The following is a 23,361-nucleotide window of genomic DNA, read 5'->3' on the forward strand; positions in this document are numbered from 1 at the left end:
TTCCTTGGTAGGAATTTGGTGCATTGATGAGCAATTACTCCCTCCCCCCACCCCTGCCCACCTACCATGTTCTCCTGGAGGGGGAGGGCCTGGGACAGTCCCTTGGCAACTTCAAAGATGACCTGCTCAATGTGTGCATGCGCCATGTTGAGAAGATGTGCAAGGCGGATCTGAGTCGTAACTTCATTGAGAGGAACCACATGGAGAACGGTAGGTCTGCCCTGCCCCAGGGCCTGCCCCAGGGCCCTGGGCACTTTCCTCCCAGGCCAATTCCTGCTGCCTGGGCCAGCATCCAGCCAGTTGGCCCCTCATTGTTCCAAACTACTTGTCCTGCCCAAGGTGTTGGGACTGGGACTCGGGGATTGTAGCCTCCATTGAACTGGCTGCCAAGGTTATGCGGTGTTCCAAGGGCCCTCAAGGACAGTGGGCATCTGGGCCTTGGCTGCACAAATGCCTCCTCTCTACAGGTCATCCATCAAACTCGGGGATTAATTTCATTCAGATCTACATCTGATGATGGGGCCCAATCCAGCAGCTGTGTGGATGCTGCCACTTGTCAGGGCCAGATGCTAACCTGGTGACTTTGCAGACTCCCGGAGACATGACCTAGAACTGCATCACGCTTGGAGGGAGATTTGCCTGTCACCATGGCTGCCTTGAGTGGTGTTGAGCCAGAGGGTTGGAACTGGCCCAGTGGGCTGGGCTGGGGACAATGGGGCACATATGTCTCAGTGATTCACCAGCTCCCCTGAAGTCAGCTTCTCTGTGAGTCATGCTGTCCCCCACGGAGGCCAATTGAATCACCTCACAGAAAGCCTCCTCATCTGAGAAACTACTCCATTAAGTCTTTTCTCACCAGCCCAACCCAACCCCTTCAGGATCTGAAGCTAGAGCACTTTCCCCCAAGGCCCCATCCTGTGGCCCAGGCCCAACACAGGGCTTTAAGGACACTTCTGGCCCAAACACCCCAAGGAAGTGGTCTCTTTTGTCTCCATATGGAGCATGTGATTTCTTGGGGATGAGGAAGGGATAATAGTGTGCAGGTGTGCTGGAGTTGAGGGGTGCATCTATATATCTGGTGATGGTGACATCACACAGAGTCCCTGTGAAATGTGGGGGACATTCAGTTACACCTGAGGGATCCATGAGTCACTGCGGCAAGACAACCACTTGGCTTCAAGAGGCATTTGGATCCTGAAATCCTCCTTCTGATGACAATGGTGATGACATTAACGGTGGTGGCTGGCAGTGCCTGAGGACTCCCTGCCTGCTGGCTTCCTGCGAGCTCTTTGCTTACAAGGGCTTACTTTCCCTGCAGGATGCAGCACATTTCACAGACGAGAAGGCCGAGGATCTGAGGGTCCGAGGGTCTGAGAAGTAGCTTTTCAAAGGGCATGCAGCTGAGCTGGGGACGTAGTTGGGATTCACACTCAGCTACTCGGCCTCCTGTGTCTTCCCATGGCTGGTGGCCATGCAGAGCAGTTGGGGTGTGTGATGATCATGGTCGCTGGGGTACAAGCCTGGGGAGGGGGAGGGCCTCTGCTGAGGTCTGGCCAGACAAATGAGGATGACTGTGACTGGGCTAGGGTGGCCCATGAGCCTTGTGGGGACCTCTGCCTGCTGCCCATCCATGTGCCATTTCTAGGTCATGACTGGTTGGCCACAGCCTCTGAGCAGGTGTGGGCCTGTGCCCTGTGCCCTGTACAGGAAGGTGCTGCCGGGAGCAGGATCGGTGCTGATGTCAGCAGCCCTGCACCTGTGCCTGGAGACCTGGGCCTCCACGTGGGTTTGTTAGTTTGTTGGTTGCTGCTGTATTGTTGTTGGGAGTGTGTCTGACTATAGGGCGGTATGTGCATGTGAGGGGGGAGTGGGGGGGGGACGGGTGGCCAGTGAGTCAGACTTCCTCTCCTCCTGGATGCCAGCCTACCCATCAGACCAGAGACTCAGTCCTACCCTCAAAGGCCCAGGGACTGAGAGGCACCAGAGCACAGTCCTCCTGAGCTTGTGGAGTTGGGGGTGGGGGGATGGGGAGCATGGGAGGAGGGCTGGGCCAACACCTGGGAGGACACGGGGTTGCCTCCTGTGTGTCAGGCCCCTGCTAGGTACGGGTGGTGGAGATGAAAGATGAGGGCCTGAGCCACTCATTCCCTCTCTTGCCCTGGGGAGACAGAGAGGGAAGGACAGAGGGAAAGTAGGAGGTGGAGAAGCAGTAAGAGGAAGGAGTGGGGTAGAGGGCAGCTGGGGGAAGTCCAGTGAGGCACCACAGATATGTTTGGGTTTGGGGGTATACTTGAGGGCGGGGTGGGGCAGGGAAGAGTCAGCACCCCCCCAACTCAGCTCACTCCCCTCTGTATGCCTCTGCTCAGCCGGCTGGATCCCTGGCCATGGAGGCCGATGCGAGGACCCCAACCCATCCCCTTGGGCTGCCGAACATGGCTGGGAAAAAGTGATGAAGTAGGGATGAGGGCTCATGCTGCCCCCAACTCTGCTCTTATTGGCTGTGTGACACTGGACAAGTGGCTTCGCTTAACTCCTGAGCCTCAGTTTCCTTGTCTGTCACATGAGGATCTCCATACCAGCCCAAGGGCGGGCGCTGTACACGGCACCTTGTAAAGTGCCAAGTGCTGTGCCTAGTGTGTTACTCCCAAGGGCCCGTCGAGGAAGTAGGTGGCTCACTGCAGCCCCTCTCTCACCTCCTCGCAGCTCAGGAGCAGAGGGCATGCTGGGCAGGCCGTGGCCTGCTCCGAGGTTGGAGAACCTTGCCTGTGCCTGGGCCAGGGTGCCAGGGGCCGACCCAGCAGAGCCCATAAGCTGGGCATCCCAGAGGCCAGCTCCTCCTCCCCACCTGCCCCTCTGATGAGTGACCTCTGTCCTTCCCAGGGGCTGACCATCGCTACATGAACAACTATACAAACAGCTACGCGAGCGAGTGGAGTGCACCTGATACCATGAAGAGATACTCCATGTACCTCACGCCCAAGGGTAAGGGAGGGCACCCTGCCGCTAAGGGTGCTCTGGAGACCCAGCCAGGTCCCCCTGTGGCAGAGTGGCTGTCGCTAGGTTTGCCTGGGGAAGTGCTGGCCCATACCCGCTGTCCCGGAGGAACCAGGAGCGGTGTCCTCTTTCATCCTCAGAAGCATCCGGGTTAGAGATATATTACTGGCACCCTGCCCCCCAGGCTCCCCTCCCTGGAGCTCTAGCCCCTGCCTCCAGGCCAAACACTTCTTTCCCTTTCCTTCCAGAGGGTCTCCCGGCTGCTGTTTTCACCAGCAACCGTGTGCCAGGCCTGAGCTGGGTTCTGCTTCTGCTCGAGTCTTGGTAGTGCTATGGGGGGGCTGGTCCCCCAGAGCCATTCTGCTCAAGGGCAGGGAGACGGGTGGCTGGCCTACCTTTCCTCGCCTGTCCCTCCCTGCATGCAGCCTGGCCCCGAGCCCTCCCTCTCGGGGTGCTGGACGGTCACAGCCTGCGCCAGCCTCGGTGGAGGTATAGACCAGAGCCTGCCTGTCTTCGCCCTGGGGAAGCCTGTTGCATTCTTTTGCACCAGCAACAAACCACAACAATGCCCGTTACATAAGGGTGGGTGTGCCAGGTGTGTGAGCCCTCAGATAAAGGGCGTGTGTATTTGTGTGAACGTGTGTCAAGGTGGTCTCAAGAAGAGTGGGGGGTGTGGGGAAAGGTGAGGAAGGAGCCGTGGGGACGTGGGGAAGGCATGAGGTGCTGGGGAGGGGAGCCTCCGGGCCTGGGCACTGATTCACACACCTCAGACGCACACACACACCATGGGAAGGGCGTTGGGGATTTAGAGAGATGAGCTCAGTGGGAGGAACCTGGTCTCTCCACCCAATTTGAAAACAACACCTGGGCCCTGGCAGAGGCCTGGCGAGGCACCTGAGCGCCCGAGTCCCCCCTGCCCCACATTCCTGGTGTGGGCCAGGCCCGCCAACCTTGCCCCTTTCCTCCCCGGGGCGCTGTCTGGGGGGCCTAGTCCTGGGAGCGGGGGAGCCAGTGAGCAGCCCTGACCAGCCTCCCCAGTGTCCCTTGCCCTGTCCAGTCCTTCCGAGGACCCTGATGGGCACGGATTCCCCAGCTGGCCCCTACTCGGCTGCCCCCTGCTCTGTAGGAGGCTGAGGGGGTGTGGGTTCCACTGTGGGTCGTGGGGAGGGGAGCAGAGCAGCTGGGGGTAGAGGCAGGGACACAGACATGCCAAGATGTTGCCCTCGATCCAGGACCTGGGGACATTGGGTAGGTCACTGCCCTCTCAGTACCCCCACCTGAGAAGAGAGAAATTCGGCTCAGATGCTAGGAAGCCTTTCAGCTTGTCACTGAGTCAGACGGTGACATTTGTAGGTGGAAGAAACAGGTTCATCCGGTGTTCCTGCCCTTGTACTGAGGACAGGAGGAAGGAGGAAATCTGCCCTTTGGGAGCTCCCAGGCTCAGGGTAGAGGCGAGGGAAGGGCCAGGGAGAGTCAGCAAGGGGATGGGGAGACAAGGCCACCCAAGGGCCAGAGGTGTCTGGGAGCTCTGGGGCAGTAGGCCTGGGAAGTAAGATTTCTCCTTGGAGGCTGGTGTCTGGGCCCCTGGAAGAGGGGCCGTGTGCTCTGTGAAGAGGCTTGGCTGTGATGGACAGAGGGCACCCAGGTGTGAGCAGCCACAGGGCAGAGGCTTACAGAAGAACTAGCTGGTGCTTGGCCAGGTGGTGGGCCAGAGCTGGGAGTGGGGTCGCTGGTTAGGTGGGAGGGGAGGAGCTGATGGAAGGACCCTGACACATGTGGGAAGCATGTAAAGTGGGAGTATGGATCCCACTCTGCCAGCCTCTCAAGATTGTTCTGAGAACCCAAATTTGGAGGCTTCTGTGTAATGTAAGGTCTTATCCCTGGAGGGGGAAGGGCCTGGGAGATGTTCGTGGGCACCGGCTCATCATCACTGGTGAGCCCTCAATTGGCCAAGGGCCCAACACTTGTGCCCCCCAGAGCTGCCATGATCCTCCTTCATCACGGGCACCCCATTTCCCAGCCTCTGGGGTCTCCATCATGCAAGGACTGGCTCAGGAGAGAGGTGTTGGCTTTTCCAGCCTTGGTGATCCTCAGAGCCCCCAGGGAGGGTGACCATATCAGTCTATGCAGGAGGCTCCAGGTTTGTACCTGAGGCTCTTGTGTACTTACCAACAGTCTTCCTTTCACTGTTAAGCGTCCTGATTGGGAGGGCAAATTAAGTGGCTGCCTATGCTAGACCCAGAAGAGCTGTCTTAGTGATGGAACCCAGGTCCTGGGACAGGCAGTGGGGGGCTGGATGGGGACAAGGAGTCCCAAATAACCCCCTCAGGTCAGAAGCCACGGGCCTACCTTGAACCAGACTCACCTTTTGGCAATGATGGTTTATCCGCATCTGCTTCACAGGCGGGGCCAGGACATCATACCAGCCAGGGTCCCCCAGCCGCCTCTCCAAGGAGACCAACCAGAAGAACTTCAACAATCTGTACGGCACCAAAGGTGAGAGGACAGCTCAGCAAGGGGATGGGCAGGGCCTGTGAGGGGTGGGCAATGGGCAGGGGGGCTGGACTCCCCAATGTGAGGGGAATGTGGGGAGCTAGGATGGGCTTAGGGACCCCAAGACAGGTGGGGAGGAGTCCTACTGAGCTCAAAGTGTGTGTGTGTGTGTGACATCATTAGTTAGGCTGTGGAGAGGCAGCCGGGCACCTCGGCATCCCCGGAAATCCCTGAGTCCAGGGAAGTCTTCTTTTCCCTGAAGGGTGAGCCAGGGAAACTGAAGCGGGGGTTCGGGGTGGAAGCTTCTCTTAGCAAGTATCGCGACACAAAGACCTGCAGAGGACCTGGGTCCTTAACTGATCTGTGTGCACTTCTGTGTTGAGAAATCACGATGGTTAAAACAGACTAGTGTAGCTGTAACCAGAATGCATGGCTGGGCATGTAAGGGGCTGTCCCTGGAAATCCGGGAGGTACTGCTGCCATGCCAGGTGAGTGATGCGCGCTTAAGACCCAGAAACAGAGAGGGGTGGAGACGTGGCTTCCTCCGGGAGAGCTGCCAAGCACAGATACCCTTCTGCCCGGTGCACCGAGGGCACCGTTGTGCCAAGGGTAGGGCCATGTGCTCCAGAGGCCCAGGTTTTTGGAGGCTCTGGGGTGCCTGCCAGCCGTGTGCAGCGGGCCGGGCCTGGGGCTGCTCCACCAGAACCCTGCCTCAGATGTGGCACCGGGAGGTCTGAAGAGGGGAGTGGAGGGGCCTCTTCGGTGAGGACATGGGCCCGGGAGATCTGGACGGTCAGGGGCACCTGTGGCAGGGCAATGCCCAGGCCTCGTGTCAGGACCGGATTCGCATTGTTACCGCCACATGCGGGGTAGACCGTGCGCTCCATGAGAGCAGAGGCTGGGTCTGTCTGGCTCACTGCTGCAATCCCAGAAGGAGGGCTCAGCAAACACGAGTCGGAAGAGAGGAGGTCTTCCGTGGCAGGGGGTTCACCGAGGGGCGGGTGGGCAGCCCTGGCCACTTCTGACCACTGAGCCCCGCTGTCAGGCCCCCAGCCTCCTGCAGGGAGTGGTGGGACAGGACCGCCAGGACTGGGCCCGGAGCAGGTACATCACTGTGGGGGCTCTGAAGCCCCCCAGACTCGAGTGCCCTCATTGGTGCTCCTGCTGGTCCTTCCACACCCTCCCCACTGCCTCTCTCCTCTAGACTGTGGGACACTCATCAGCCTCTTCAGCTCGGCAAACAGAATTTCAGGACTTGGACCTGCTGCCTTTGTCCCAAAGATTAGCATGTGTTTCTGTTTATTTGCTTATTTGTTCTTTCATTCACCCGCCAACCATACAATGGAATCTTCTAGGGACCAGGCGCAGCGCCAGGCGCTGGACGTGATGCTGGGACAGATGGGCATATCCCCTGCCCCAGGGGGGTGGGGGTGCAGGATGACCTGAGACCTGGGGCTGAGGCACACACAGACTTGAAGGAGATGACAGGGAAGCCGATGCCAGAAGACCCAACACATCTGTTAGGGATGGGGAGCAGGTGGGGCAAGAGAGAGCCAGGTGTGTGCGGAGAGCTCAGGGGCAACCTGGGTGCAACGTGGAGCGTCGGGGAGGGGCTGAGGGAGGTGAAGCCAGGGGGTGGGGGTGGTGGTCAGGGTGCAGTAGCAGCCCCTGAAAGCTTAAGGACTCGGTACCTGAGTCTGAGGACAGTGGGCCCATAGGTAGGGCAGGGGCATGCAGACCCTTTGTGGTTTAGGACAACTCTGATGGCAGGAAGCGTGACGGGGGCTGGGCAGAGTCGCAGAAATGGTCTCGTCCGGCCCCCCACCCCCCCAAGCTGGGCCACACCGGTGTGACCCCTCTCCCTGTGTCCGGCCAGGTAACTACACCTCCAGGGTCTGGGAGTACTCCTCCACCATCCAGAGCTCTGACGACCTGCCCGCAGTCCAAGGCAGCTCCTCCTTCTCTCTGAAAGGTGAGCCCTCCCCACCCTGCCCTGCTTCTCCAGTCTCTCTCCCAGCTCTGCGCTGGTCTCTGCTCCGTCACTCACCAGCTGTCCACCCTGGAGGGGACAGACCCTGGCCCGAGAGCCAGGGAGCTGTCAGGGGAGGCTCGGCGGCACCGGCGTGGGTCGGAGCTTGCTTCCGTCACGCTGGTCCCTACGATGAGCTGCACTGTCAGGGGGCTGGGGATGCCGTACACTCCATACCCCTGCCCCTGACCTCCCCAGGGTGCCTCCATCAGGGCCACCTTCTGAGTCCTCCTGCTGCAAAGTTCAACTTTGTTCATCCAGCAACAACCCACCTCCGTTGACTCTAGAACCCCGTGGCTGCATAGCCGCCACCAACAACCTGCAGGGTCAGAGTCCTGTCAGGCCCTCCTTCAGGAAGGAAGGGCCGGACCATCTCTAAAGCCTCCCGAGTCTGAGTCTGCTCCCCAGACAAGGCTGAGGGGTCAGTGCCTCCTGTCCCCTGAGGTTGGCCAGGGTCCTTGTGTCTCTTCTGAAAAGCCCTAGGACAGCTCTGTGGGCTGTGGTGTAAGCCAGTCCATCTTCTGACCCCTGAGACATCCCGCCTGGAAGCAATGAGAAGCAGGCTGGCTGGGGTTAGGGAGACGGAGGGAGGCAGGCCCCCAAGCAGTGGTCTTCGAAGGTGGCTTTACCATTCAGCCGTCCCTTCCAGGCTGGAATCCCAGCCTGTACCCAGAGCAGGGATTCTTGGAAGGACCAGCTAGAAGGGAATATGACTGGAGGGTCCCCAGCCCGCAAGACCCCCAGGGATGTCCTCTCCCCAAGCCAGGGCTGGGAAACTCTGGCACTTGCCTTGACCTGTCTGGCTCCCAGGAGCAACTCCCTGCTCTCTGGTCAAACCTGGATCAAAGGGAAGATGGTCCCCTCCCAGCTGATGTGATTTGGAGCTTCCATATGCTCCCCAGTATCTCCCCCATCGGCTTGTAGCACCTCCCCTGGCAAAGGTCTTGCCCTAGGAGAGCCCCTCCTGAAATACACCGAGCCCCAGAGGAACAGCCCAGGAACACCTGTGGTCACCTCCACACAGATCAGCTGGGAGCGGCCCTGGATGGCGGGTTCTGGGCCCGGGCCTGCCCGTGTGCAAGCAGAAGTCCCGCCTGTGAGGATGGCCCCACCTGCACCTACTAGGGCCACCAGAATAGCAGCGCGCCAGGGTGAGGTGTGACTCCCTCTGGCCCCTCGTGGGACCAGGCCGTGCTGCTAATGCCTCTCTCTCTCCCATCAGGCACTGGGAAAGTCCCCTATCAGTTCACCACCTTGGGACAGGCCACCACAGAGTTTTCCAAACCACTGGACGGCAGTGGGCGGTTTAAAAATAATCCTGGTACCTGCCTGTCTTCCCTCCCCTTCTCCCTCCTACAGCAGGGCAGACGGGACATCCTCTGGGGCTCTCTGCCATTTCTAGGGTGTCCTGGTCCTCCTCCCCAGAGTTCCCTGGAAGATGGATGCATCTCCCCACCCCGCCCCACCCCACCCCAGCACCACTAGCTCAAGCTCACCCTTCCCCTGGATTTCTGTCTGCTGCACAAGGCTGGTCTCCTGGACCACACCTTACCCCCCATCCCCATCCCCATCCCCATCCCCATCCTCACCTCTCTCCTGGCTGGCATGGGTTTTTCTTTCTGGGAACTAAGAATTGAGATCTGAATTCCCCCTCTGTCCCATCTGCCACCCAGGACCCGTGGAACCCTCTCTTTCCAAGGTTGTAACTCCCACAACCCCCACATGCAGGGGGAGACCTGGGTTCTCTGCTCTGCCTCCACCGTCTTGCTAAGTGCAAACCAAAAGGAAAGGTCAGCCCGGCTGGCGGCCTGGCGGTGCTGAGCTGGTTTCTGGGCCTGACCAGTGCCTCCCCCCTCAGAGCAGGCTAGAACAGGGCCCCGGGCTGCCCCAGCGGAGGCCAGACCCTGTTATTTCTTGAGCTTCTCCTGTTGGGGTCAGAGTCTGCTCCTTCCCAGGCTCCACGGCTTGTCCCTGCAGGCCGATGGCTAAGGCCAAGAGCTTCCCACAGCTCTGTGGACCAGAGCCCCTTACAGATCCCGCTGGGCTGAGGGGAGCAGGGCAGGCGGGAGGACCAGGCCCAGAACGCCGTGGCCTTGCTGTCTTAACCATGGACTTTGGCCACATGGCAAACAACTGCTGGGCCCCAGCCCCAGCCTCCTGCTCCTGGACCCGGTGACAGGCAGTGGAACGGGGCAGGGGGAACATGAGGACGGGTTTGGGCATCCTGCAAAACCTGGGTTCCTAGCCTGGCTGCCACTTCCTGGTGGTGCAGCTCGGGGCAAACTGCTCACAGAAACAGGGTGAGGGTGAAGGAGAAGATGTGTGCGGTCCTGCAGGGTGGTGAAGGGTGGGCCCTGTCCCGCAGCCCGGCAGTAGGAAAGGGCGCCTCCTGGTGGAAGCCCTGGCCGGCTGTGCCCGTGGGAAGCGGCGGGGCCGGTGGGGCACCTTCAGGGCAGGTGCAGGGGGACATCCTTGCAGAGCAATGAGATCCTGACCTGGATTTGGGGGCAACGCTCCCCTGCCCGGCCCAGCCCACCTGGCCTGTTCCTCCTCCCTCTGTTTGCCTGGGTGCCTCCTCTCCTGGGCCGGCCTCCCCAGGATTTTCTACCCTGCCCACCCCGAGGCTGCTGCACACCTCTTCAGGGGTAGCTGCGCTTGGTAGCGGGCTGGCTGGAGCTTGGTGGTCACTTGGGAGCCGGTAGCTGTGCCGCTAGGGCCTCGGCAGCCCTGACGGCCAGGCCCTGCTCCCTCCGACCAGCGCCTCTCGTCTCTGCAGGCTATCCTTCCCTCATCAGGAGCCAGAGCCCCAAGGCCCAGCCCCAGACCTGGAAATCTGGCAAGCAGACACTGCTGGTGAGTGAGGGGCTGCCAGGACAGCCTGCCTGGGCACAGACACGTCCAGAATGGGCACTGACTGGGGGTCCCCGGGGGGCAAGTGGTCACCAGTCGCCCAGGGGATATGGTGGGAGGATGTGACATCTCTGGGCCACAGGATGGAAGGAGGGGGTGGCAGTGGCCTGAATTCCTATGTTCAGCAAAGGTTAGTAGAGACCCGGGACTAACAGGCAGCGGACCTGGGCAAGCACGCACTTTCTGGGCCTCAGTTTTATAATCTGTAAAGTGGGCAGCCCTGGTTTTTTTTTCATTTGGCAAATAGTGGCTGGGTGTCTGTACTTGCTGGATGATTTTGTCCCTATCAGCTCTGGGAGTGTGAAATTCTCATCCAGGGGACGGACATCCTAGTGATGGGTGCCCCCACCCCTTCCCGGGGCCATTCCCCAGCTCTGACAGCACAGAGGCCCTTGGGGTTATAGCATGATGAGACAGACGCTGTAAAGTCCGGAACAGATATATTTAGGGGTTCAATAGCTAATGGCCCTGAACCAGGACCTGAAGAGCTACACACAGGGAAGCATGGCCTTGGGGCCCAGCCAGCTCAGGGGATCCCGGGTGAATCAGATTCCCTCTTTGAGACTCAGTTTCTTCGGTGTTATAAGGCAGTACTGAGTTGAGGTGATCTCTAGTAGCCTTTAGACCTGACCGCTGCCTGGGACCTCAGTGAGTGGGGGCTTCCTTCACATGCTAGGCCTCCACCTCCCAGAATGCTTCTCTCTTGGAGCTGAAGCAGTCCGATAGCTGCCCCGAGATGTGGGTGGCATCATGGCTTTGCTGGGGACAAGGGCCGGAGTCCCCAGCTCCCTGCTGTCTTTGCATTTGGAGGTCAGAGCATGGGGAGGTGATTTGCTCGGGGCCACAGTGGCTGGGGCTGGTTTAATTGGAGAGAATCTTTAATTTGCTGGTGATGGGAGCTAAGTAATCGTGTGTATAATTTGGAGCTGGGCCCAGGGGCACAGCGACGGCAGGACTGCACAAAGCAGATATGGGGAGGGGGAAAAAAAAAAAGAAAAAACAGGGTTTTTGTTACTGGACTGAGTCCTTGCCGTGCCTGCCACACACTCTTCCACCTCCCGGAGCCTGGGTCCCAGCGGAGAAAGCTCATTACCACCTTGAGACGCTTGGCAGGGCAGGGTTCTGGTGTCCGCAGCTGGCAAGCAGTGCTGGAAGCATGGGGGCCGGTGCTGGGACACGAGGAAGGCTGTCCTGCGAGCCAGGATGCCTGGGGCCGGGCCCCAGCCCTCGTGCCAACCTGCCGTGGGGCCTCATGAGAGCCATTCTTCCTCTGTGCTGCAATCCCTCCGTCTGTAGCAGGAGTCGGGTGGCCCAGCCTTCCAGAAACAAAGACTTGAGCCATTCCTAGGTCTATTATCGATTGCTTTGGGGTCCAGGCCCTGTTCTGATGCTAAGAGCTGTGTGACTTGGGCTACGTCTCTCTCCTTCCGGGGCACCTCTCTCTCCTGCATTTGTTTCATCAGTGGCTTAACCAAGGTCTGAGCTAGGGACTCGGCCCCACATTCCACAGCCCTCCTCTCCCCAGCGTCCCGCTCTGGGCCAGATGTAGGGCAGGCAAGGAGCTACTAGGGGATACCAGTTTCCAGGCCGGCCTGGAAGGTTGAAGGCAGCGGCTGGGAACATCCTTGGTGTCTCCTGTGCTGGCATCAGTGGCGTGTGAGGAGGGTCCACTCTGACCCAGCTCAGGGACAAAACCGCTAGAGCCCCGCGGAGGGCTGAGTGTGCTCACATAGGTCAAGCAGCAGCTAACCCGGCCTCCTCGTGGCCAGAGGGAGATTTCTCAGGACTCTGTGAGCTGACTGGGGGCGGAGGGGGTGCCACACGCAGAGCTGGGGGGAAGGTTGTTGCTGGCTCCGCACCGAGGACACTCCCTGAGTGAGGGGCCAGGATGAGAGAGGCGTTGGGGCTGGGGAGCCCACATCCGTGGCCGGCTGGGCAGTAGGTTGCCTTCTCTGTGCCCTCTCTGTCAGGGGAATCGTGCAGAGAGAACAGAAGCAAATGCCTGAACTTGGGACTCAGAGCAATTCAGAGACATGGTTGGGGTTGTAGGGGGTAGTGGGGAGCTCTGGAGCTGGACTGCTAGGGCTTGAATCCCAGCTCCCCTACTCACCAGCTGGGTGGCCTTGGGCGAGTTGCTTAGCCTCTCTGTGCCTTGATTTGTTCATCTATAAAATGGGTATGATACTAGTAACCCACTTAATTGGGCGGCTGTAAAAACTCCATGAGTCCTTCTAAATCACCTGTAACAGCACAGCGCCCTTCTGCAGAGGTGAAGGTGTGGTGCGAATGGGAGCCGTGGTGGTGGTGGTGGGGGATCCTAGGCCACAGAGAGAAGGTTTGATGGGGGGGCTGAAGTTTATGTTCACCAATCAATCGGTGAGAATGAGCTGATTAGGAAATAAACCCCGAGACTCCGATAATATGGGAGCCCAACCCTGGTCACAGGGTAGTAGAGCCTGTGGGTTAGGTCACAGGCCCCTAGAATCATGGGTTTTGAAGTACTGCTGCTTCCCCAGGGGTGGGGTGCAGGGGGGTTAGGCTAGGGTGGGTCTGGCTAATAGGCTCAGCTGCCCTCCGCCCTCCCTAACCACTCTTGTTTCACCCCCAACAGTCTCACTACCGGCCGTTCTACGTCAACAAAGGCAATGGGATGGGGTCCAACGAGGCCCCGTGAGTTCCAGGCAGGCAGCAACGAGGCGCTGCCACCCCCGCCCTCCCCGGCTGATCCTGCTGCTCTTGCTACTCTTCTCATCTGGGTGGAAGGGAGCCCCCCCCCGCCCCCCCTCATCAGCCACGCTCCATCCAGGCCCCTCCCCGGCCTTGGGGCTTCTAATGGTCACCATCTTTCCTGTGCTCAGAGGCCAGCCATCGCAGGGCTGGGACATAGGTGGGCTTCACTCGCCTAGCCCCCCACCCTCTTCTTAGGTACAATTGCTGGGGCCCCCGAGGTAGCGGCCTGCCTCTCCTGCCCGTGCCCCTGCCGCCTCGAGGCCTGTTGGCCATTTCTCTCCAAGGCTCCTTCCCTGTGATGTGGCCAGTAGGGGCCTGGCCATGACAGGCACCCAGCTGCCATCCGCACGGGCCCAAAGGGCCCATCAGGAGAGTGGCCCTGAGCGCCCTGCCCTGGTCCTGCCAACCGCTGCCCAGCCTGAGCCTGCAGCCCTTGGCTGAGCCATCATCCCAACCACTTTGGGTGTCACCGTAGCCACGCCGAGACCGAGGTCCCCGGGGACGGGCTCTCCTGGCTGCTAGGATGGTCTTAGCCAAGATCTCTCCCTCTTCTACTGGCTGAGATAAGCCAGTCCCTCAACATGGTACAATCCTTCCATGAAAATAGCCACTGGCCCAGCTGCCCAAGGGACGTGCCATGCACCTGCGGAATCCTGGGGTTCTCGCTGCGACGGGGAGTGGGCGGGCTGGGGACACTGTGTCTGGGCTGGTAACTTGCAATTTTCAGGTACCTGCTGCTGTAATTTTTAAGGGTGGCTTACCCACTGCCCCCCACCCTCATCCACTGGCTGCATGGGTCTTCCTCCTCCCTCTGACTACCTTCCATGTCGCACGCTGTCATGGGGCTCAGGGCCTGGAGAGGGGACCAGAGCAGGAGCAGCAAGGTGGGCACCTTCCTCCTCTCACCAGCCCTCCCAAGGGCCCTGGGGGAGGGGCAATGGGTGGGGGCCGGCTGGCCAGGGGAGGAGAGGGCGACATACAGCTTGGGCTTTCCCCTCCTGAATAAACCAATGATCACCGACTTCTTTTGTATGGAACAAACATTTCTCGAGGGTCACCAGAGGGACTGGATGCAGTTCTTCTGGACACTCTGCTACCACTGACTAGTGGGGGGTTCTCTTTCCCCTTTCTTCCAGAAAATGTGGCTCCTCTGGTCTCCCTCCCACCCCCATCAGAGTCCTGGGTGCAGTGCAGGAGACCGGACCTTTGTCAGGGGGGCCTCGGCGAACAGTGGACAGAAGGGAGGATGGTGGGCTAGGGTACCCTGGGGTACACTGAATACCCTGAGGGCTGTGAGTGCTCAGACCCCAGTCCCTGGCCAGGAGCAGGACCCCAGGAATGGCTGTGCACAGGCTGGAGTGGACACTGACCGGGGGCTTCTCTGTGGTAGGGAGGGCTTCCTGGGCAGGGGGACCCCACAGCCAAGGCCTGGCAGGAGAACCACGAGGCCCCCAAAGGCAGCACCATGCTGGGGCATGCAGGAAGGAGATGAGCCTGCCAGGCCCTGGAGGCCCAGGGAAGGCCTCCTGAAAGAGGCAAGCATGACAGGAGGAAGCATGACTTGGAAGAGAGGGAAAGAGGGCACAAGTAAAATACACTTTCCCCGGTGTGGCCGGGACCCTGCCTCCTCCCAGCCTCCTTCATTCTCACTGTCCTTCCTTGCTCTGCTCCCCTGCCCTTTCCCCTGCCACCTGTATCTGTGCCACCAGTACCTAAATGAGCTAGCTCCTGGGGCATATGGAGGGGCAACCCCCTCCCCTCCTCTCCCAGGGCAGCAGGTCCCCTCCCCCAGGCACTCGGTGCCCCACAGCCTCCCGGACCTTCATAGGGACCTGCAATTCTTGTGGCTGTGATGGGGATGAGGGTCACTCTCCGGGGCTCCAGGGAGGCCCAGACTCTCTGAGAAAGGCCTTGCCAGCCCCTCCCCCCACATTGCCATTCCCTCCCCAGCCACGGACTCCAGAGGAGGGAAGAAGGACAAGGACCTGGCCTCGCTGAATTCCCTGGGCCCCTGCCTATCCTTGGGCTGGGGCCTCACCTGGAGCTGCCACCTGCAGTGTGGAGGCTGGCACGGGGGAGGACAGGAGGACAGCCATGTCCAAAGGCCATGGCCCTTGGCTGGGGCCTGAGTGGGGATGTCCCCTGAGCACCACGCTCCCCCCATCATTCCCTGCTGGTTCCAGTACCGCTGGGGCTGTGATTATAAAGCAGTCAGGGGGAAGCATTTCCTCCATTTCTGGAGGATGCCTCTCTCCTCAGCACAAGTGAAAACATGGGACCATTGCCCCCAGTGGCTCAGAGACGGGAGGGGAGGGAATGGGAGGCATCTCTCCCCAGAATGAGAGAGAAAGGAGGAGAGGAGCAAGACGATTTCCATTCTCGTTCCTCTCAGCCCCAGCCAAGCCCTGGTTCACTCCTTGTCTTGTCCCCACCAGCTCTGGGCTTTAGGCCATTCCAGGCTGTGGGTCACCTGCTGGCAGATGGGGGGAGGACCCGCAGGGGTCTGGGCTGGGGGAGGAGGGAGGCAGATCTGGGGCTCAGCACTGACTCTTAGCTGGGTACTTGGGCTCAGTCCCCTTGGGCTGTGTGATCTGGGCCAGCTGCTCGCCCTTTCTGGGCCTGACCTTCCTTGTCTACAGAAGAAGGTGGTATTTTCACTGGATCATTCCCGAAGTCCTCTCCCAGCTGGAATAGTTTGTGTGGTAAGGCTCACAGCAAGGGTGGTTGGCAGGGCCTGGAAAATTGAGCCCCATCCCAGCTGGGGCTCCGTGACCAGAACCGGGTTGAGAGCCAGGTGGATCCAATTCTCCAATCCCTGAGGCGCCCCTTACCCAGCCCAGGGGCCCCTCCTCAGCTCTACATCCTGACCGTCCGGGCTTGGGCTCCAATCCAAGCAGAAGCTTTCCCTGTTCAGAGGGGCTGGCGGGTGGGGTGGGTGGTCTGGACCTGGATCTGCAGGGCCCACTGCAACATGCACTCCATGACGTCAGGGGTTGTTCCTTTTTGTTCTAGAAGAGTCGTGTGGGCATGTGGACAGGCCTTGGAGGCTAAGAAGCCGTTATGGGGTGGGGGTGGAGGATGAAAGTCACAAAAGAGGAGCCTAGAAGGTGCCAGTTGAGGGGGTTATTGGGACCTTCCCGTGGGGAGCCGACACTTGGGAGTCGGACTTTGGGCAATAGTTTGGGGGCAGACTGCCCGGGTTAGAACCCCTCCAGTGGCACTTACCAGCGGGGTGACCTTTGCAAGCTACCTGCATGTCAGAAGCAAACAGCATCTTATAGGATTGCTGGGGACAAGGAAAACAAGGTGCGGTAGTAGTATTGCTGTTGCATCAGCAGCAGCAGCAGCGACAGCACCCTGGGACCAAGCTGGATTTCCCCACCTTTGTATCTTCCGCCCTTGGACCCGGGTCGGGGGCACAGGGACGGGGTGGGGGTGTTGGTGGGGGGTCAGTTTCCACTTTCCCAGCCCCGCGGCTCCCTGCAGTTCTGAGAGGCGGCCAGCAGGTGGCAGCATTTCACCGCAGGTAATGGGCACCCCCCCACCCCCAGGCGCGGTCAGGACCCGGGCCCCACAGCCTCTGCGCCCCGGGAGCCCCTTTCTCCACTCCTCCTGCATTAGCTAAATAGACCTTGCCCTGGAGTGTGGAATGTGTGATTACAGGCCGGCAATCCCCCAGCTGAGCAGGAATGAGAGGCTTGCAGCTCTCCCGCCACACCCTGCCCAGCCTGGCAGGGGTGCTGCATGCAGGGTGGGGTGCAGGAAGGCTCCCACAGGGGGCTGCTGCCCTTGGGCTCTCCCTGCAGGCCCGCAGGCCAAGGGAAGGGGCCTGGTGGGCATGTCCGGTTCAGCTCGCAGTCCCTGGAGGTGGAGGGGACTCGGCACAGGCCAGGCCCGCAAACGAGGTGGTTCAGACGAAGCCAGAGTCCTCAACATCTGGGGCGAGAGAAAATTGAGGAGCAGAGCTCCTTGACTTCCTTCGGCCTCGGATTTCCTGCCTACAAGATGGGAAGACCTGTATCTTCCTCCTGATGGACGGTGCAGGGAGGTGAAGAGGGTAAATAAAAGTTGGGGCCAGGGAGGCAGGGCCAGAGGGGTCTTGGAGGCTGTGAGCCCAGCTCTTGTCAGGGCCTCCTCTTCCCACCAAATCCTCAAATCGCCTCCCAGGAGGGACCCGGACAGTTTTATCTTTCTGAGTATTGACTATTAAGTTTGAAAATGAACTGTTGTTCAGCCACATAAACAAGGGAGATAAACACTAATTGCTGGGTGCATGTGCCAGCTGCTGGTTCCTAATCCATCACTCTGCCAGGGCTGAGGCTGAGGACGGCAGAGGCAAGGAGGAGGGGGTGGGACGAGGGTCATGGCAACTACTAGACCCCCTTTCAAGGGGGTGGTGGGGAGGCAGGCAGGGACCGCCCCCCCCCCCAACTGCCCCAGGCTGAGAAGGACGCTGGACTCCCTGTGGCCCTCCAGGGAGGACAGAAGCCAGGTTGGGAGGAAGGGAAGGTCTGGCTCCCAAGCACTTGGTGAAGAAATTAATCCTAAATGGACTGATAATTTGTTTCCCCACTGGCTTCATGGTTGGCCTTGGGGGGAAATCTGCATTTCTCTGAGGTTGGTTCCATCCTCATGTTAAGACCCTCGATGGACTGCAAACCCTGGTCCTTACTGGCAACTTGCAGAAAGCGGATCCATAGGTGGAAGGAGAGGCCTTGACAGCCTGTCCCTGGAGAGGACCCATGATTATTCGTTGGGAGGTGAGGTTGTGAGTCTTTGATGGCTCAGGTGGGGACCTGCCCAGAGGGGGACCTGGACCAGATATCCTGAAGTCCAGGGTTGGGTCCACTGTGCAAGCCCAGGTGAGACAGGGGGCTGGGGGAGTGGTGAGGATTCAGGATGGTGGCACAGAGGGGGTTCCTCATTCATCCCTAAATATTGATGGTGTGTCAAGACCTCAGCGTGAGGAGACAAGAGGCACTGCTCTCCGTGGAACTTACAGCTGGTCAGGGAAGCCGAGGTTAAAGTCATAAATGAACGTGGGCTGGTTTAGATGTGATGAGAACCCTGCAGAGTGACATGGGGAGCAGGGCTGAGGGAGGGGGGGCTCTCCTGGGGTGGGGGGCGGGCCTGGGGCTGAGGATTGCCTGGCAGGGGACCTTCCTTGGAGAGTGAGGTCTGCAACTGTGGGGAACTGTGGGGCAGGGGCCAGCCGACTGGGGTGCTGATGGGGGTACCCTGGGCAGCAGTGAGGTGGGTGGGGTCCCATCGCACAGCACTGCATGGGGATGTGGGATTTCCTATAAATGTGGCACTGACCCCGCAGGATGGGGAGTGATCAGATTAGGGCCCTTAGAAGAGGGCTCTGGGATGGGTGGGGGTGATGCTAGAGTGGAGGTCCAGGTGGACAATGATGACGGCCAGAGACACGCACAATGGGGCCGACTGTGGCAGGTGGAGATGCTGGTGGCATTCTGGGAGGAGGAACAAGCAGGGGGGGGGGCTGGGAGTACAGGAGGATGTGGCAGTCTGGGAGACTGGCTGAGAGCAGAGGGAGGGCCCGTGGGCTGGGAAGGTGGGTGGGAGAGTGGGTCCCAGCTTCAGGGGGAGGGAGGCCACGGCTCAGCTGCATGGGCTACCGGGCTACGGGGGGGGGGGACTCCTGCCACAGGGCACGGGAGCGGGGAAGGCACATTTGGGCGACATGACCCCGGACACGGCTCCTTGCCTGTGTGTCCTCCTGGAAGACAGGGTGCTGTCCTGAACCCGAAATCTGACGCTCCCAGTGAGCCGCGGGGTCAACAGAACACGTTACTCACTCTTCCTGTTCTCGATTCTCTCATCTGTGCAATGGGACTAGTGATAGAGCCCACTTAGGGTTTCGGTGAGGATCAAATGAAGGGCAGCTAGGAAAGGGTCCCCACAGTGACTGGCACCTGGTATCACCTGACTCAGGGCCTGGGTGCCGAGAACAGGACAGAGGGCGGGCCCCTTACCCCCTTTGCCCGCTCTCTTCTGACCCCTGCCCCTGCTGCGGTGGAGGCCGAGTTCAAGCTCACCATCCCAGGGACGACCCGCTTCTCCCGCAGGACCGCCGGCCGAGCAGGGGCTGAGCAGCACCCACCCGCCTCCCGAGTGGGCAGGCGGCTCCGGGCACCCCTGTCGAGTCTGCAAGGGTTGCCAGCCTGCGGGAACGGAGGCTAAAGCTTGTCTTCCCTGAGCGCAGGGCCGGCCGCTACATGCACGGGTGGCCGGGGTAATTAATTTACACATTTCATCCTGCTTAAACTAATAAGCTGCTGTATCCTCCTTCACTGAGCCCCAGACTCCATGCTGGGCCTGCCAGGGATGTCACCCGGCAGCGATGATCGTCGTCACTGCCATCCCATGGGCTCCAGCCCGAGGCTCCGAGGCCCTGTGTCCCTGCGCCCAGGTTTGCCGGTCCAGGGCGGCCTCAAGAGGTCATTCGATCGGCCTCAGGCCCATCTGGGGGGGCAAAGGGGGGTCCGGGAGTCCATCCTCACAGCTCCCTGCCCCATGGGCTCCCTGTCCTGAAGCCGCAGGGCCTGCCTGGTTCAAAGATGACAGGAACCTGAAGATTGCCCCTGCGGTGAACCAGTAATCCAGTCTCCGGGAAGGGTGGAGGGGAGTAACCCGGAATGTATTCTGCTATTTTGTGAAGAAAGGGGCAAACGCCATGCAGATTTGCTTGGAGGTTGGAACCGGGCTGGGATCCTCCAGAGCCTGGCTGTCCTGGGGAGGAGAAGCTGGGGCCCTGCAAAGCAGGGCAGAGGGAGACTTCCACTGCCCTCCCGCTCCGATCCTTCTCTACTTTTTGAGTCTCGAATGCTGTGAATGTATCGCATATTCAAAATGCATCATTAGCTGTCCAGAAGTCAACACAAATGTAATGTAAACGCCCCACTTGTGCAACCCGTGTTGGATCTCCCGGTGCACTGAGGGGCAAGGCCGCAGGAGAGTAGATCATGTCACTCCCTCTGAAGAGTGAGAGGTGGGGCCCGAGGTCATCCCTGGAAAAGATCACCATCCATGAATGCAACACCCCGAAGTCCAGGCTCCTTGGACTCCCAGTGGAGTTCAGGGCATCCTGGAGGAGGGAGGCTGGAGCCATTTGGGAGGGAGGACAGGAGCTGACCAGATGGAGAGGAGAGAAGGGGCTGGATGGAGCTGGAGTGGGAGTTCCCATTCTCATTGTTAAAATGTGGGGTGCACCGGGGCCCTGGCATCTGTGCCTGTAAGGTGGGTGGGAAGAATTTGCTCAGGGCGCCCCCAGAATGATCGCCAACCCCCCTCGCCGGCCTGGAGGCTTTGGCAGGAGCTTAAGGACCCAGGTCTGTGCGGGCTCCTGCTTCACAGAGAGGCTTTCTTGTGAGCTGAGGACAGGGGGCCAGCCCCTTCCGGCTGCTTCCCCTACTTACGGATTCCATTTGTACACTCACGATTCCAAATCCTGCAGGATTTAATATCCACTCTGTAATCTACTGGCACCAATACGTATTATCTAACTAAACCTTAAATTGAAAATGCTAGGCTTCCATTTTCCCCACGCCGTCGGGAGAAGTCCGGGCTCTCTCTACGTCTGATGTAATTTACTCTTGCGCTAATTAAAGTGTGTCGCGCTGCTGTCCCCAGAGCCCCGCGGCCCGTGGCCCACTCCCCCTCCCCTGACATGCCCCGCCGTGCAGCCCCCGGGGTGGACACAGCCAGGCGGGGACTGGGGCCTGGCCGGCCTCCGGGCTGCAAGGTCAGTCCTGTAGTCTATCCCAAGTAGCTCTTGCTTTCAAGTCCACTTCATTTCTGGAGGGGTTGCCAGCTGACTTGTTGTAACGGGCCTGCGGTCCTTCCCTCCCTCCCTCATTCTGTCACAAGCGCACTTATTAGGCACCCACGGCGGGCAGGGAAATAAAAAATGCTAAACACATGGTCAGGCTCTTCTTACCCCCCCCACCGCCACCGCTGCCACTGCTGCCATCCCCACCATTTGTCAGGACACTTTTTTTTTTTTTTTTTTTTTTGTCAGGACACTTTTATACGACGCCAATTCCTAGGCCATACTGGTTCATAGAGGAACCCGAGCGGATGGGGAGCATGAATAGCTTCTGTTACAGATGCTTACTCTCCCCCAGAGGTAAAATAACTGTTTTTCAAAAAATTGAGCCTCTTGAGACAGTTGAAGATTCACATGCAATTGTAACAAAGAACACAATGAGACCGCACGTTGCCCCCAGTAACACCAGCTTGCCAACCCAAGCACGATATCGCGAGCAGGGTACTGACACCGAAGCGGTCCAGGTGCAAGGCATTTCCTTGGTTTCCACTTTTTATTATTTTTTCTCTTTTTCTGAGAGCGAGCACAAGTGCAGGGGTGAGGGGAGGGGCAGAGGGAGAAGCAGACTCCCCACCGAGCAGGGAGCCCGAGCCAGGACCCCAGGATTAGGACCAGAGCTGAAGGCAGATGCTTAATGGACTGAGCCATCCAGGCACCCCCTCGATTTCCATTCTTTCCACGAGGTTGTCTTCTGTTTTCCTTCCATAAGCATCCTCCCCTCCCCTTCCTCCCTCTTCCCTGACCCCTGGAAACCGCTGATCTGCTCTCCATTTCTTTCATTTTCTTATTTCAAGAACGCCAAGTAAATAGAATCACAGGGCATGTAACCTTTCGGGACTGGCTTGAATGACTCCTGTGATGTGGCGAGGTGGATCCCCATTTTACAGAAATGCAAGTTGAGGCCAGGGCAGTGAAGTCACTTGCAGGATGGGGTTCCAGCTCAGCCCACCCTGATGCCCCACACCAAGCTCCCGAAGGTCACACTGACTTGCAGGTGTTGCTGGAACCGATGGCTCTTGATGGTCCCCACATCAGGGGGGAGCTCCCTGGGCATCCAGCACACGGCCAGCTGGAGGTCCTGGTCCTGGATTGTCAAGGGTCCCTGAGGCAGGAGGGAGCAGACCCCGCCTATCCCACCCAGCCTGACTCTTCAAGGGCAGACAGAGGGGGCCCCTGCCCTGAGACCCCTGCTGTGCTGAGGCAGCTCGGGCAGGATGATTCCTGCAGACAGGTGCACTTCCCACCTTGTCTGGAGCGGCTCTCCTGCCTGAGTTCACCACAGGCTGGTTGTGCTCCTCGGAGGTGTGGGGAGGCTCGTGCCCTGACATCTGCCCCCACCTCACTGCCCCCGGGTGCTGTGGGGGCCTCACAGCCTGAGATTGGGTCTCCCAGCCCTCTAGTCAGGTCAGCCTTGGGGCCGCAGCTGGTCAGCTCCGAAGCAATGTCACTTGCAGACCTAACCAAGCATGAGATTGCTCAGATTGCTGGAATGAGCATCTCCCCCGTGCGCACCCCCTCCCGGCCGCCCGCTCTCACCTGGGTCCTGCTCCTGCCATAACCGGACGGGTGGCCGAGGGAGGGTTACAACGCCAGGACCCAGGGCTCCCACATCACTGTGACAAGAGCTTTATCTCCTGTGGAGGCCTAAGCCCCTGCCCCTGAGGGAGGGGGATCTGGCTCTCTGTATACCTGGTGGAGTAGGGGTGGGGGTGGGGGGGTGGGCTCACTCCCAGGACTCCCCACTGAGGTCCCTGGTCAGGGCTGGGCTTGTGCCTGAGGACATGAGTGGGGAGGGAGGGGACCCTCCGGATCCCAGGGGCTGCAGTAAGCAGTGGGGACCCAAGCACCTCGAGATCAGGAGACTGGTACAAGGCAGAGCCAGGGCCAATGGGAAGGTGTGATAAAGGGCAGACAGCGTTTGCTCAATGAAAGGAAGAATTTTGCAGTAACTAGAGGTATCCACGGTAGAGCTTTGTGAGGTCGTAAGGTCCCTGTCGGTGAAGTCACCCATTCATCCAGCACGCCCTGATTGTCTACCCTGGGAAGAATCCCATGGATGTGGGGTCCCTCATCGTTAGCAAGTTCTCTGGACCTCAGTTACCTCACCTGCAAAATGGAAATAGCCCCCATCCCCTAGCTATCTCAGCAGAGCCCGACCTGCTTCTGATGATGCCCACCACACCGCCCGCCTGCCTTGAGGCCGACAATGCACCAGGGCCACTCCTGTCGAAGTGCTGTCAACAGATACTCTCATTTCACCCTCAGGGCAAGCTCCTGCTTAGGTGGGAATGGGTATCATTCATCCCATCCTACAGGTGAAAAAACTCAGAGTCAGGATGGGTCTCCAAATATTCAG

At 59.6% G+C, this 23,361-nt stretch overlaps 1 protein-coding gene across 3 annotated transcripts in view; it reads left to right on the plus strand.

Moving 5' to 3' along the window:
* Positions 1-14,177, plus strand: part of TRIM29 (tripartite motif containing 29) — a 28,391-nt gene extending 14,214 nt beyond the window's left edge. For 2 of the 3 annotated variants that reach the window (XM_072729539.1, XM_025998863.2), the window contains 6 exons: positions 12-210; positions 2,881-2,982; positions 5,398-5,490; positions 7,364-7,459; positions 10,293-10,369; positions 13,038-14,177. In XM_072729539.1, the coding sequence (XP_072585640.1) occupies positions 12-210; positions 2,881-2,982; positions 5,398-5,490; positions 7,364-7,459; positions 10,293-10,369; positions 13,038-13,100 (630 nt within the window). In that variant the 3' untranslated portion in view covers positions 13,101-14,177. Of the gene's footprint in view, positions 1-11; positions 211-2,880; positions 2,983-5,397; positions 5,491-7,363; positions 7,460-8,738; positions 8,838-10,292; positions 10,370-13,037 lie in introns of all 3 variants that reach the window. The other variant, XM_072729538.1, reaches the window with a different exon arrangement.
* Positions 14,178-23,361: the final 9,184 nt, after the last annotated feature.

This window comes from Vulpes vulpes, chromosome 12 (genome assembly GCF_048418805.1).
Source record: "Vulpes vulpes isolate BD-2025 chromosome 12, VulVul3, whole genome shotgun sequence".
Lineage (NCBI taxonomy): Eukaryota > Metazoa > Chordata > Mammalia > Carnivora > Canidae > Vulpes > Vulpes vulpes.